This window comes from Nanorana parkeri, unplaced genomic scaffold, assembly GCF_000935625.1.
Source record: "Nanorana parkeri isolate BGI_ZX_2015 unplaced genomic scaffold, ASM93562v1 scaffold1309, whole genome shotgun sequence".
NCBI classification, from domain to species: domain Eukaryota; kingdom Metazoa; phylum Chordata; class Amphibia; order Anura; family Dicroglossidae; genus Nanorana; species Nanorana parkeri.
The window spans coordinates 452,184-467,561 of record NW_017307577.1 but is presented as its reverse complement, the minus strand read 5'-3'; the positions used below and the strand labels follow the sequence as shown (position 1 = coordinate 467,561).

Sequence of the window (15,378 nt, the reverse complement as noted above, 5' to 3'; positions counted from 1 at the left end):
TAGCCAGCCCATTTAAATGAATAGGTTGCCCTAACACAACAGTCCACCTTCATGTGACTAGGCCTTTAATGATGTCCCAGCTTGGGTGATTTTCCATTACTATTTGTCATGCTGACCACTGTCACCAGGACAAAAGGAGACATTTTAAAGCCCAATTGAACCATACCATTAACATTTTTAAACCCATTCATCGAAAGAATAAACATTCAAACTCTTTAGCCTGTCCCTCACTAGTATGCTCCCAGCCCCCACCCAGGCTGTGCCTCGGGGCGGCTCAGCCTGCAGCTTCTGCTCTCCTCACTGCTCGGCCATCCGACATGACAGCGATCCCTCCTCCTTCAGCGCTCTCTTTCACCTCAGATCCAAATGTCCGCTGAAGCCTGCAGGAGGGGTGGAGGAGGGAGCGCTGCCTACTGTAAGGATGGCCTACTGTAAGGAGCAGTGAGGAGAGAAGCTGTAGCTTTCAGGATGGCCGAGTGAGGTGGAGAGCGGAGCCGCTGTCATCGTGTCAGTTTCAGGATGACAGCGGCTCTGTGCCCGGCCAAGCGGAGGATCGGTAAATATCATTGATATTTACCAATACTCTGTGTGCAGAGCAAACACTGGAGTGATTAGCTGATCACTCCAATGTTTGTAAATAACTGGGGACACATAGTACTGTGTAAAAAGATATAGACACCGGCACTCCAACAGTAGATAGAATACCTCTATTGACGTACATGCAAAAAGAGTATAGTACATTTAGTGCGACGTTTCATGGTCACACAGGATCCCCTTCATCAGGCAAAACTATACTCTTTTGCATGTACATCAATAAATAGACCTATTCTATCTACTGAGTGCCGTGGCCATCCGTCGACTACTGAGCACCCAGGTTACTTTGATGGACGAGCGGTCAGGAGTGCAATGGGTATATGGATTGTAACATAGTAATGTGTGTCCCCAGTTATGCTGAACAGCAAGTGCTTTACATCACTTTCTGTTCATTCATGAATTTCTGAATGTGTAGTAGCACTCATTATAAAGGCTTCTATCCATTCATTAAAAGGAGAACTATGGGGTTCCATCTTTTCTTGATTAATGCATTCCTTAGGCTAAATAAGTAAATTATGTAATTTACTCTAATTAACCAAAATGCACAGTAAGGCTGTAAACCCTTATTTAAGGTGGTGGGCGGGGCTAAGCGCCACAATGAGGAGACATCCCGACGTGTCTGACGGGATCCTCCCCACTGATCTTCCTCACTGTGACTGACAGTGATTCTGGAGATACCAAGGACTTCATCCTGATACCTAATGGCAGTCAGGGTGCTAGTGTCTAGCCTTTAGAGATCTGTACGTCCCTCCATGGATATACCACCCCAGACCATCACTGACCCACCACCAAACCAGTCATGCTGAACAATGTTACAGGCAGCATAACGTTCTCAACAGCTTCTCCAGACCCTTTCACGTCTGTCACATGTGCTCAGGGTGAACCTGCTCTCATCTGCGAAAAGCACAGGGTGCCAGTGGCGGACATGCCAATTCTGTTGTTCAATGGCTAATGCCAATTGACCTCCACGGTGCCGGGCAGTGAGCACAGGGCCCACTAAAGGACGTCAGGGGCCTCAAGCCACCCTCATGAAGTCTGTTTATGATTGTTTGGTCAGAGACATTCACACAAGTAGCCTGCTGGAGGTCATTTTGTAGGGCCCTGGCAGTGCTCATCCTGTTCCTCCTTGCACAAAGGAGCAGATACCGGTCCTGCTGATGGGTTAAGAAACTTCTACGGCCCTGTCCAGCTCTCCTAGAGTAACTGCCTGTGTCCTGGAATCTCCTCCATGCTCTTGACACTGTGCTGGGAGACACAGCAAACCTTCTGGCAATGGCACGTATTGATGTGCCATCCTGGGAGGAGATGGCATGCCTGTGCAACCTCTATAGGGTCCAGGTATCGCCTCATGCTACCAGTAGTGACACTGACTCTAGCCAAATGCAGCAGTAGTGAAAAAGTCAGAAAAGATGAGTAGGGAAAAAAAAATTCAACTGTAAAACCATTCCTGTTTTGGAGGTCGTCTCATTGTTGCCCATCTAGTGCACCTGTTAATTTCATTAACACCAAAAGCAGCTGAAACTGATTAACAACCCCCTCTGCTACTGAACTGACCTGATCAATATCCCAGAAGATTAATTGACTTGATGCGACACTCTGATTAAAGAGTGTTCCTTTAATTTTTTTGAGCAGTGTACTTTTTAACAACTTGCTGTTCGGGGCATTTTCTTACTATTTGCGCACACGATAAAATATTTTTTTTTGGCTAGAAAACAGCTTAAGACCCCCAAACAATATATGTGCTGAAAGCAGAGGCTCTGTAGAATAAAAAAAATGCTAGTTGCAATTTTTTTACGTTGCATGCTTTTTGCGCAAATGTTTATCAAACCTGTAATTTTAGGATGAATTAAACTAATTGTATTAGTTTAATTCATCCCAATACAATACCCAATTTTTGTTAAAATATGAAAAACGGGGTCACGCTGGGTAAATATACCAAACATGTCAAGCCTTAAAATTGTGTTCGCCCGTGAAGCCACAAAAAAAGGAAAATACCCAAAATTTCACATCCTCGGCCCTCTCCTTGTCGTTTGTGACTAGCTTCCCGCTTACTTTCATTTTTATAACTTTTAAACTTTTTTACACTAACCCAATTGCTATTACATAGGGGTCTAACAAGCACCCTATGTAATAGCAGATAGGGTGTGACAGGTTCTCTTTCAGACCTCTAATGTCACCTAAGGACCCCAAAGAAGCTGAGGAAGCAGAGATCTGCTTCCCCAGCTTCAACTCCTGGCTCTAAGAGCCGGAGACTGTCTACAGTGACACCGGAAGTGATGTAATACACATCACTTCCGGGTCCAGTGATCGGAGGAGAGATCAGCGGCTGGAAGCCGCACGGTACAAATGATCCGGCGGCTGTACAGACGCCGGATCACTTGTACATTAACAGCCCTCGCTGGCTGTTAAAAGCGGTACCAAGAACAGCAGCCGTGTTCTTGTCTTAACCACTTTAATGGGCCGCCGTCTATAGACTTATTGCGGCCCGGAAGTGGTTAATATGTTTCTTTGGGGCTTAACAAAATGGGGGTCTTTAAATGGTGTGGCTATTGGGAAAATGGGTGTGGTCACTGAGGGGCACTGTAAAGCTTTCACGCACAGGGCGCCTAAAGCTGGCCCTGTGTCCACTTACACTGTCTGGGCCCCCTAGTCCTTTACAAATCACCTACCGGTAATAGTAGTAGTATAACCCTTTCCCTGCCACCAACGTAAGGCATAAAGCGGAACAAAAATGTTCACAGCTGGCCAGCTCAGTAGGCCTTACGTGGGCTGCATACATCATATCTGCCTTAAAGGAGAACTACGGGGCAAGTGCTTTTTCCCATAGTTCTCCTAAGGGACACAGGAGGACATAAACTAGTGTCCTCCCGTGACCCAAAGCTCAGTATACTGCCAGCTACAGCTCGCGGTATATTGAGACCGCCGCAGCCGGGACGGATCCTGACAATACTGTCGAGATCCACCCAGCTGCGTGATTGACAGCTGGTTCTGTCTATCTAGAGGCAGAGCCAGCTGTACCCGCCCCCTCCCCGTCTGTTCCACCAGTCAGCGCTGGAGGATCGGAGCGGGGTATCCCTGCAGGGAGCAGTGAGTGACAGTAACTGCTCTCTGCAGGGACATGATCGAGAAGAGAGCGAGCTACGGTATGTGTTCGCTCACTCCCCGATCTATTGAGCCGACGTGTGACAGTTTAATTGTCACACATGGGCTCGAACTATGAGGATGAGTGAAAATCACTCACCTCATAGTTCTCCTTCAAGCTCAAGGTCACTTTTACTTATAGCAGAGGGGTCCTCCTGACTTTTCTGTGAAAATGAATAGCCATCACCCGCGGCTGACAAGCCACGGATGGCAGCAATTTGTTCCAAAACAGCCCCCCGCAGCTCTCTCCTCCCCACTGGGTGCTGGCATCATGAACCAGTGGGAAGGAGAGAGCAGCTGTGACTCTAGTTGTCACAGGCAGGAGGGGGATGGAGCTTCAGGATGCCGAGCAGAGGATCAGCAAATATGTGAAATATTTGCCAATCCTTCCCTTCAAAAGCAAATATTATTATGCTCATAACTGAGAAAATAGTATGTGTTTACCAAGTCACCAGTTATGAATAAACCGGAAGTACTACACATCCCTTCTGTTCATTTATGACTGGGGAACATAGTAAATGTTTACTATCTGCTCAGTTTATGAAAGGAGAGGAGGTGCTCTGCATGGATCATGTTGTCCATTCATAACGGGGTAGATAGTAAATGAGATAGCAACGGTAATGTTAAATAAATAAAGCACCCCCCCATACACGTGCAACAGTGTGCACTATATTGAGGTGTGAGTAATGCACATGCGCTGCGCTGTTACAACACATCGCAGTGCTTGATTGTTTTCTTTACCTTTTTAAAATAACATTAATTTAACTGTGCGGCAGCGCATGACAAAGAACTGTAGCTTACTGCGTTGCGATACAATGCATGTCTGCATCATTTTATCACAACACACACACCAACGCAGTGCACAAACGGCATTGCAGATCAGGCGTTACCCCCAACACATAGGTGTAAGGCCAACCTCCACATTTTTAGCATAAGTTGCTTATTTACAATTTCATGTTTCTGTGTTCATTTACTGTTATGCAAAAAGGTGCAATTATGTGTGCACTGATAATGATTTTAGTATATTTTTATAAAAAATATTAATTTGATAAGCATTTGCACATATTGCAGGACCTAAAAAATTAGCAGCACCAACTTTTTATAATTCTGGTCCTGTACTTTCAGAAAACGTAAAAAATTGCAGTGCCTAGGCAAGGAAGCAGTTGCACTGCTTTTGGCTAGATCATTGGAGTTGGCTGCAGTCCCTATTTTGCTGAAGATTTTTAGCCAAGGTCCTTCAACAGAAGTTGACTGAGTAATCTACTTTTGTTGAGCTGGCAGGGCCACCCACTAAGTATTTTGGCCGATTCCGGTTAGACGGACAAAATTCTAACATTGTATAGCCAGCCTAAAGGAGGATTCTCCCTCAGGGTTTTAGATCTAGTTTAACGCAAATGCTGTCAATTTAAGCTTTGCATAAGATTAAGTTATGCAAGGTACAATTCGTGAATAATTGCATTTCAAAACAATCTGGCTTGTCTGTCTGATATAAGTAGCTCTTTAGCTCGATTTAGTTCCAAACCTTGACTATTTTTTGTAAACGTTGGGCTTGTCTCCACCTCCAACTGCTTTCCAAGCACCCTATTGGTTACCTTAGTAATGGGCAGCCTCAGAAGACAGGAGTGGCAAAGCGAATCTGAACCTTTACAGAAGTATGTACAACGTAAGTGTTCTAGTTCTCAGATCATGACTGCTGTTGCTAAAAGTACATACTGATTATACATTTCTTTAATTACGAGTTCGAAATGCTAAAAAAATTAAAGATAGTTTTACTCCAAAATATTGATATTTTGGCAATGTCCCTAATTTGATGTGGCAGGAATGGATGTGCTCATGGAACTCCTGAAGTTGCCAAATAGCTTAATCTACTAGCAGACGCAATCCTCTCACCCCCCATCTTGCTAGTGATACAAATGAAAATAAACTGTACTGCAGATCCAAAAATCAAGAACACATGCATTTTTTAGGATAAAGCAATCAATTTGACCCCATTAACGATTAGAAAACTGAATGAACGTTCCAAAAATAAGTGAAATTCTACTGCTGTATGGCCAGCTTTAGGATGGCTCTACTCTATCGAGGAGCAACCTTTAGACAGCAGCATTATCAACCTGTGGAGAGGATAGTCTTAAGCTGGCCATACACTGAGCAAATGTTTGGCCAGTATGTGTTGATCTGGCTGGCTAAACTTCGCTCAGTGGGTGGCCCTGTTTTCCACCTCATCCTTAGAACTGAACCCCAAAAGGAGGCTGGTGGAAAATTGCTGGCCGAACAGGTATTTCAACAGCCGGCAACGCTGACTGTCAAAAAAATACACTATCGGCAGCAGAAGAATCCTCCACTCACGCTGTTAAGCGTTGATGGAAGAAGAATTTTTGTTGGCCCTTTAGATCTACCATCTTTTATGATGTGTAAGGAACTGCATGGCTGCATTCAATTTGAGTGGTTTAAGTTTGTCCTCCCAGTTTCAATAAATCTAAAAGGAGATTGTACAATTGGATTGAAGTACGGGCACCTTTAGATGGACTTGACTAACAAATTAAATCCGAATTCCAGCTATCACTTTAAAAAAGTTAAAACATTTTTTTCCTTCTGTAATAAAGGCTTTAGATAACTGAATAAAAATCTAACCACTGTAAGCATTCCAGTCAGTGTCACATGGTTTGCATCAGGCCTCCAGCTGCCACTTTTGCTAGGCAGCTTGTTCTGGTAAAGGAAGTTACAAAATAACAGACATACTGGCCAAACCACCAGGTGAAAATAAACAAACTAATGCAGCCACCACAGCTTTTAATTGGTAAGCTGCAAAATATTATTTTTAGACTCCCTAACAAAAAACTACATTCCTTTGCGAGCACATAACATGTCACTAAGCACAGTAAAGTGCTGAAAAGCAGGCCAATTGCTCCAATTGCACTATATAAAATAATAAAGCCATTGTTATCTACATAGGTAGTCGGTTCACAGTGGACATTATACCCACTCCTCCGTTAGTCCTATTCAATGTTGGTGCCATATGGCAGCTTATGACCCTCGGCCTGCTAAAATTCTTCCTTGTCCTAGTACAGAAGTAACATAAATAAGTACCGGCAGGTGGATGCCCGGCTTTGGTGTCCGGTTTCTCTTTGGGTGGGGATGACATGCTTCCTAAGTAGAAGATATTCCTCCTTTCTCTGTAACACCCTGAGGGCACAACGTTACACAATACCACCCGAATTCGTCTGCAAGTCTCCAGCCACGAAATCTCCGCCCAATATTCATTTGTCTTGTTCCCCTGCTCCTTCCTACTCCACGGTCCTGCTCAAGTACCCGCCCATACTAATTCCTTCAACGTGGCTTTGCTAATGTTAGCATTGCCAATGCTTTTTTTCTTAACTTTATTGATAGCATTGATGAGACAGACACGTCGGCGTTCGTTTTTTAAGGAGGAGCAAGGTGCACATGCGCAGTATACAATACGAACGGCGGAGTCGCGCAGGGGGAGCGGGCACGCAGGCAGGGGATGCCTACTTGGCTTGCGTCACTTTTTTACGTTTGGTTGGCGCGTCCAAATTGCTATGGAAATGGTTGCCTGGAGACTAGAACGCTTTCTAAAACCATACTAAAGCTGCAGTTCCACGTTTATTATCCCGTTCGAGAACTCGGCCGCAGGTAGGAAAAGAAGTGCAGCAGTTCATCCGCTGTTTTAACATACCCTTAATCATAGCAGACTTTGGGGGACACAGTGGGGTTTATCTAACAAAAGTAAATATGCTATTAACTTTGCAAGGAAATTTTCCTTTAGCTCATGTGCAAATAAAAAATATTGGACATTACTCAATTTATGCACACCAGAAGTGTCTTTGAAACTGTTGCATGCCTGATTTCTTGTATGTACAGTATCTCACAGAAGTGAGTACAGCCCTTTGCATTTCTGTCAGATAATGCACCACTTCGCGCAGAAAATTGTTGCAATTACAAATGTTAAGGCATTCTCATGTTTATTTCTTTTGTTTGGTATGACACAAAAAAGTGGAGAAAAAAAAGCCAAATCTGACACATTCCACGCAAAACTCCGAAAATGGACTGAACAAAATCATTGGCACCTTCTCCAAACTGCAAATAATAATTCCAAGTTTTTGTGGAAAAGCATGAAAAATCTCAAGGTTACAAGTCCATCTCCAGAGATCTTAATGGTCCTGTGTCCACTGTGCAACACTGTCAATAAGTTTACAGCCCATGTCACTGTAGCTAATCTCCCTGGATGTGGACGAGAACAATTGATCAAACATTGCAAGGAAGGATTGCTCGAATGGTGGATAAAGACCCTCGATCAACTTCCAGATGAATTCAAGCTGAGGCTTCCCAATTATTCAGAAACTATTTACTATCAAGCAGTTTCTGAATGGGGAGGAGCCTCTGTACAGAGTGCTCCTCCCCATTCAGAAACTCATGAATGAACAGGAAGTGAAGTATGTGTCCCCAGTTATTTACAAACACTGGAGTGATCAGCTGATCGCTCCAGTGTTTGTCCTGCACAGAAGATCGGTACATATCACTGATATGTACCGATCCTCTGCCGCTCGGCCACGCACACAGGGGGGCTGCAACTTCTCCTCTGGATCCCCCCTGCTCTCCCGGGCAGAGGCAGTGGGGGATCCGAGGAGAAGTGAAGGAAGCACTTCAGCCGCCGGGGGGGACGGAGCCGCTGTAACAGCAGCATGTGCGGTGAGGAGAGACCCGCCGGCTGTCAGATTTAGGTTGGGCGGCTCTCTCTCCTGACCGCTCGGCTCTCTCCTCCGCCCCCCGCCGCCGGCTGCAACTTCACTTCTCCTCTGATCCCCGTTGCATACAGATGGGGGAGAGCAGTGGGTATCCAGAGAAGACAGGACATCGCGATCTACTAGTTAAGGCACCTACCTTAACCATAAATAATAAATAAAAGTAATTCACCGGCACACACTTGAAGGGTTTTTAAAGTATTGATATGTTTATTTAATACCCAATGTCACATACTGTCATACGGTGCTAACGTTTCAGGTCCACACAGGGATCCTTCATCAGAGCGACAGTGACCTTGTGGTTTTGAGACCGTGGCAGTGCGAATGGGATTTGGACTTTGTTACCTACGTTAACCAGACGCTTGAGGTAACATGGTCACAGTGGGCAGACATGAAACAGGGGTAGGACAGCCAGATAAGAGCAGCGCTCTACTCCCGCAGCGCTCGGCCGGTTATCGCAGTTTCTCTTCTCCCCTCTGGGACACAGAGCAGCGCCCAGCGGGGAGGAAAGAAACCTGGGATGCGCCGATGTATTGGCAGGAAAATGGCACCTTCCGCATTATGCCAAAAGTGGCATTTTCGGCCGATATGTTTTGGCAGCCGATATATCGGTGCATCCCTAGTGCTTTCCATTCATTTAGAACGGAGGCTACAGAAAAAGAGATTGAGGACTTTGTGTTTCTTTTTCTACTTTAAAAGAAATATATCAGGGGGCTGTTTAGACCCCTAATATTTCCCCAAAGCCACCCCCAACAGTAAAAAAAAAAATATTAAAATATAAAAGATAAATAAGAAATAATAAAAAATCCTGGAGGCAGTGTGCTGGGTCACACACCTGTTGGGGGGCACTTTTTTGTTCTTGCCACGGGCACAAAATGAGCTGGCTACGGCTATGCTCCCGCGGTGCTCATGCGGCTGCCGGCTGAATGTGTCAGACGCCGCAGACGGAAAGGAGCGGGACACCCATGTGCAACGTCGGCCACACGAGCACCGCGAGAGGACAGGATGCCAGCACCTCTAGAACGCACTGGAATGCAAGCCGGCTGACTCCCTGCGTTCAGGGGCGGGAGGGGGCGTGGGGTTTTATTGAAGTCAATGGCACCGCAGCCATGTCCCCCACTCACAGTGCGATCGCCCACACCCGGAACACAGGCACATTAGCTCCCCCTAAATGATGGGCGGTTCCATGGAAGTTATTGCTTCTGAAAGATTGGGGAGATTTGCTTTATCGACGATCGAAAACGTTGCCAACGTTTTCAATCGTCGATTTTAATCGACTAAATCGATTAACTGTTGCAGCTCTACTTCAGAGAGGCAGGTATTTATCTTAGAAGTCGAAATGGGTTGTTGGCAGCGAGAGAAGGCGCATGGAGAATACAGAGGGACGAGTAAGAGTCCTGAAATATTTTGGCAATATCCTCTGATTAAGCGGCACGCACACCCTGCCAGTCTGTTACCTCAGAAATATAAGATAAGTTCTGTTGAGAACGAAGAGCATGAGCTAGGATTTTTCCACATTAATTGCCGTATTCATAGAATGTACGTTTAATTTTAGATTGCATTGATTTTGCATTATAAACACACAGAGCTTGGTGCAGTGACTACTTTACAACACACACAGGGACCATGGGGAACAAAAGTAGCCACCCTCCAAAAGGAAGGGCAGTGTCAGCATGAATTCAGAGAGGGGAATTTATCAGAACTGGAGCAACCGTGGCATCCACTCAGCTTATCTGTTTCATTTTAAAGCTTAAAATGTCTAAAGCAGACTAAAGAGAGAAGCTGGTTGGTTGCCAGGGGAAACTTCTCCAGTTTCTGCCTGCTCCTGCATTTGAGGATCTACAGACGAGTAATACACAAATAAGCTGCATTTTTGATAATAGTTAAGGTACTTGAATGCTTTTTTAAGATTTCACTCCTAAGTTTAGTGTCACTTTAAAGACAAGAGAAAAGGATGCCACCTCAGAGTCTTGCTATTTGTGAAAGTTCCAAAGAAAAGGTGTCTAGCTAGCCCTACACTGCTAGATTGTTTTTGTTCAGCCCGTGGGCTGAACGAAAAAAGACTAAGGGCCTGTTAATACTGGCAAACAGCACTGAACACACGGCTGCTGGTGAGAGGCACCGTGGTGATGCGCCGATCTCTAGATGTCTATTTTTTTTGTTTAGAACTTTATTGAAATTTCACGAGTGACGCTGCATTAAAATGTCACGGTTGTACCGCATTGCACCATACTGCGCTACAAAAAAATACAACATGCCATATTTTTTTTTCCGTACCCGTCCAACTCAAAGGAGCAGTGATAACTATAAATAACGGCTTTAAGTGTAGACCCTCATGCCCTCAGCCCCAACGCACAGACAATGTTCTTTGTCTTGCTACAGTGGGCATGCGGTGGTGTGTGCTGAAAAAAAGTATGGCATGTACTTTTTTGGCACTTTTAGCAGCTCAACAAGTGGGGTTGCACCCAGGAGAGGTTGAGCTGTTTAAGGTGGTCGAAAGGGATAGACCGGCTCCTTAATGACCATAAGTGTTCTTGAGAACAAAGAAAAAGGGAATGAGGGTCTATATGTCATGCTATTTATTGTTATCACTGCTCTTGTGAGTTGGACAGGGGAAGTGCATAGCACCATATCTATCTATGCTGCTATATTCATGCCAGGAAAGTTATTTATTTTATATACTGAATTTTAAAGTAGATCTAAATTCAAATCACTAAAAACCTATATATGCATTATTATATTAATTAGGGATGCACTGATACTAGTATGCCTCTATACGAATCGCTGATACTGGCACTTTACATTTTTTAACTGAAGCTGGCGATGTAAACAAGCGCCGGGCTCCACATGAAGGCTGCCAAGGGCCTTCCTGTGAAGGAGGAGCCTGAAAATCCTCTTTTCCACACCGCCCGCACCTGCCCACCAACCAAACGCGACCCCAATGAGATACCCAGCCACCTGAAAGCCACACCAGGACCGACTGACCAGGACCTGGGTGAGATACAGAGCTTCCTGAGAGCCACTCCGCACAGCCACCTGACAACCGCACAGCCACCATTAACCCTGCACAGCCACCTGAGAGTCCACACAGCCACCACTAACCGCACACAGCCACCTGAGAGTCCACAAAGCCACCACTAACCTTGCATAGCCACCTGAGAGTCCACAAAACCACCACTAACCTCGCACAGCCACCTGAGAGCTGCAAAGCCACCTAAGAGCCTAATAGACCATCATTAACCCTGCACAGACCACCATATACCCCACACAGCCTCCTGAGAGCCACACAGACCACCATTAACCCAGCACAGCCAGCTGAGAGTTGTACAGACCACCATTAACCCCACACAGCCACCTGAGAGCCGCACCGATCACCATTAACCCCACACTGCCACCTGAGAGCTGCACAGATCACCATTAACCCTGCACAGCCACCTGAGAGCTGCACAGACAACCATTTCCCCCTGCACAGCCACCTGAGAGCTTCACAGCCACCATTAACCCAGCACAGCTACCATTAACCCCGCACAGCGCACCATAGATCCTGCATAACCCACCTGAAAGTCTGCACAACCACCTGAGTGTCCACACAGACCACCAAAGAACCTGCACAGCTACCTGAGAGTCTGCAAAGCTCACCATAGACCCAACACAGCCACCTGAGAGTCTGCACAGCCCACAATAGACCCTACAAAGCCCATCTAGGAGTCCGCACAACCCACCATAGAACCTGCACAGCCCACCTGAGAGTACGCATGGCCCTCCTGAGACCCTACACAGCCACCTGAGATCCTCCGCTGGAGACATCAGCCCGGCACCCCAGAGCAGCACAGAGTATATAAATTCATATTATTCTATATTGCTGTATAATGTATCACTGGGATTTGTAGTTCTCCCTAGCTAATGGTATTATTCTGCATTGCTGTATAAAATATTGCTGAGATTTGTAGTCCTCTATAGCTGGTGGTATTCTGCATTGCTGTACAATGTATTGCTGGTATTTGTAGTCCCTCTACAGCTTGGAGTCAGTGGCAGAACTACCAGGGGCGTAGCATTTGCAGCTGGGACCAGGCCCTGGCACTTCACCACTGTCTTAAAATCCTTAGCCTGTATTGTTTTAGAAAAATGTCACATGGCAAAAAAAAGTAATAACAATTGGTATCGGCAAATATTTGAGGAAAAGCACTTGTACTTGCTCTGAAAAAAATGGTATCGGTGCATTCCTAATATTAATGCAATTTCAAAGGTCATTTTCAATGTTTTAAAATCTGCAGTTTTTATCAAAAGCATACCTGGTGATCCTGCCATGAATGGCCTTGTTGAGGCACTACCTGTTATGCGGTGACAACTGTTTCCCAAATGTGCTCCTACATTGTCACTCTCTCGCATGCACTCCTGTCCATGCTTCATTGTTCTTACCCTCAGCAAGCAGGTTCAGAGCAATGTTGTGCATTAGCAACGAAGTAAAAAGTTCAAAGAAAAGTCTGATTTGGAGAGTGCAATGTGTGGCTCCTGGTGAAATCAGACCAGGGTGTCTGCTGTGCATCCTTGAAAAACAAAAAGAGAGAACCGGAGCGCTACAAACCTAGCGCAATAAGGTGGGTTTTTAAAGGGGCAATACAATATTCACTGGTATGCACTCACATGTTGAGGGGTTTGAAGGAAGCTCACCAGTTTGTGACCATGAGGAGTGGTGTGGTGTCAGGTGCGTTATCCAGTGGCTGCAAGTGACTAAGCTTGGTCTGCCGGCGCTCCGGTTCTCTCTTTTTGTTTTTCATTAGAAAGGAAGTGATTTTTAAGAAGGCTGAAAAAGGTGAAAATCGTATATTATGAAAATAATTTAAGTTTATGATACACAATGCTTTATAAAACAAAATACCTGAATTTGTTTTTTAAAAACTACTGTATTAGGAATCATTTTAATACAAACACTTTGAAGGTTATCAGTAGATTGTACATTCATATTTAAATATTTGTTTATTTTTGTTAGCACAGATTTTTAAGAACGACATAAGCAGACATGCCTCTTCCTGAAGTTATGTTTTGTTCTCAGCAAATTGACATTCCACCAGAACTTCCAGACATCTTAAAGCAATTCACAAAGGCTGCTATTAGGACACAGCCTCATGATGTTCTCCAGTGGTCTGCTGCGTAAGTATAGAACTGTTTATAATCTGGTAGACTCTATTTTAGGAAGCAATATACAATATTTCACTGTAATAAAGCTATTTATACATTAAAATAGTTGTCTACATTTATTAAGGATTGTTTCTGTCCAGTTGACCGGATGTGTTTTTAGTCATTGTGCAGCCAAGATGAGTAGCAACACTGGACTCTAATGTCCAGTTCATAATGTTTTCCAATATTTATAGTTTATTTCAGACAGTTTCTTTGGCAAATCATCCTATATTCTGTAGTTAAAGTCTAGTTACATTGTTAGGTTGAAAATCCGGGACAGTCGGACTTATTTTATTTAGAGAGCCGCAGCTGCCCATCCCTGGGAGCCGCACCGCCCCCTTGAGAGCCGCACAGCCCCCATAAGAGCCACAGAGCCCCACTGAGAGACCATACAGACCACCTTAGAGCCGCACAGCCCCCCTGAGCCCATACAGACCGCTGGAGACATCAGGCCACCACCTCGAAGCAACACAGAGTATGTAGCATAATATTATTCTGCATTGCTGTATAATGTATTGCTGGGATTTTCAGTCCTCTATAGCTGATGGTATTATTCTGCATCGCTGTATAATGTATTGTTGGGATTTGTAGTCTTCAGTAGTTGGTGGTATTCTGCATTGCTGTGTATTGTATTGCTGGAATTTGTAGTTCTCTATAGTTGGTGGTATTCTGCATTGTTGTATAATGTATTGCTGGGATATGTAGTCCTCTATAGTTGGTGGTATTCTGCATTTTTGTATAATGTATTGTTGGGATTTGTAGTCCTCTATAATTAGCGGTATTCTGCATTGCTGTATAATGTTTTGCTGAGATTAGTTCCTTTACAGGTTGGAGTCAGTGGCAGAACTACCAGGGTCACAGCGGTCACAGCTGCAACTGGGCCCTGGTCCTCTACCACTGACTCCAAGCTGTAGAGAGACTGTTCTTTGCAGTGTGCTGTGTGACATGTACCTTAGTAGCACACTGCAATGGAACACTTCACTCATTAGCACAGTACAAAGGTACATGTCACTCTGTAGTGTAGTTAAAACCTCTTGTATTGTATTTTTCTTCTAAGATTTAAGCACATAATTAGTTCAGACAGTCGTATAAAGTGTTTTTCTAAAAGAAATCATCAGTATTCGGGTTTAAGTGCAGGGTTGGCACTTTGAGACACATAAGTTGGTTTAGTCATCCAGTTTAAAAAAACTCCCAGTGCGTTCGCTCTTGTCCATGGTGTGTATATACTGTATATGTATGTGTATATACTGTATATATATATATTTACAAATGGCCTTTACATACACTTTTTTTGTATAAATGTATATATATATATGAAATAGATGAAATTAATAAACTGCTTCATACACATATATTTACACTTCCCTTCTTCCCATTTTTTTGCTTTCCTATTTTTTTCTTTTCTCACGTGCATAGGGTTCTTTTACACGCATACAGTAGCTGAACATTGAATGTATATGTATGAAGTGGATGAAACTGAACATTTTGCATCATAACATTTTTTTAATGCTTGGAGAATAGGTATTATATGATTATGCAGAAATTGTAAGGGATTAATGTTCTATGGATGGCACTGTTAGGAAGGATTGAACTTAGAAGTTGATGGAATTATAACTTTTTTTTTAGGTGGTCCTTTGTATGTATTGTAAAAATATTTTTGAAAATGAATAAATATATATTGAGCATAAAGATTGTTTCAGACATC

The 15,378-nt window shown here is 44.2% G+C and overlaps 1 protein-coding gene across 1 annotated transcript in view; it reads left to right on the top strand.

Moving 5' to 3' along the window:
• The first annotated feature begins 7,340 nt into the window (after positions 1-7,340).
• ROPN1L (rhophilin associated tail protein 1 like) overlaps positions 7,341-15,378 on the top strand; it is a 44,162-nt gene continuing 36,124 nt past the window's right edge. The window contains exons 1-2 of the mRNA XM_018569238.1: positions 7,341-7,386; positions 13,491-13,646. Of these exons, the coding sequence (XP_018424740.1) occupies positions 13,516-13,646 (131 nt within the window). The 5' untranslated portion in view covers positions 7,341-7,386; positions 13,491-13,515. The remainder of the gene's footprint in view (positions 7,387-13,490; positions 13,647-15,378) is intronic.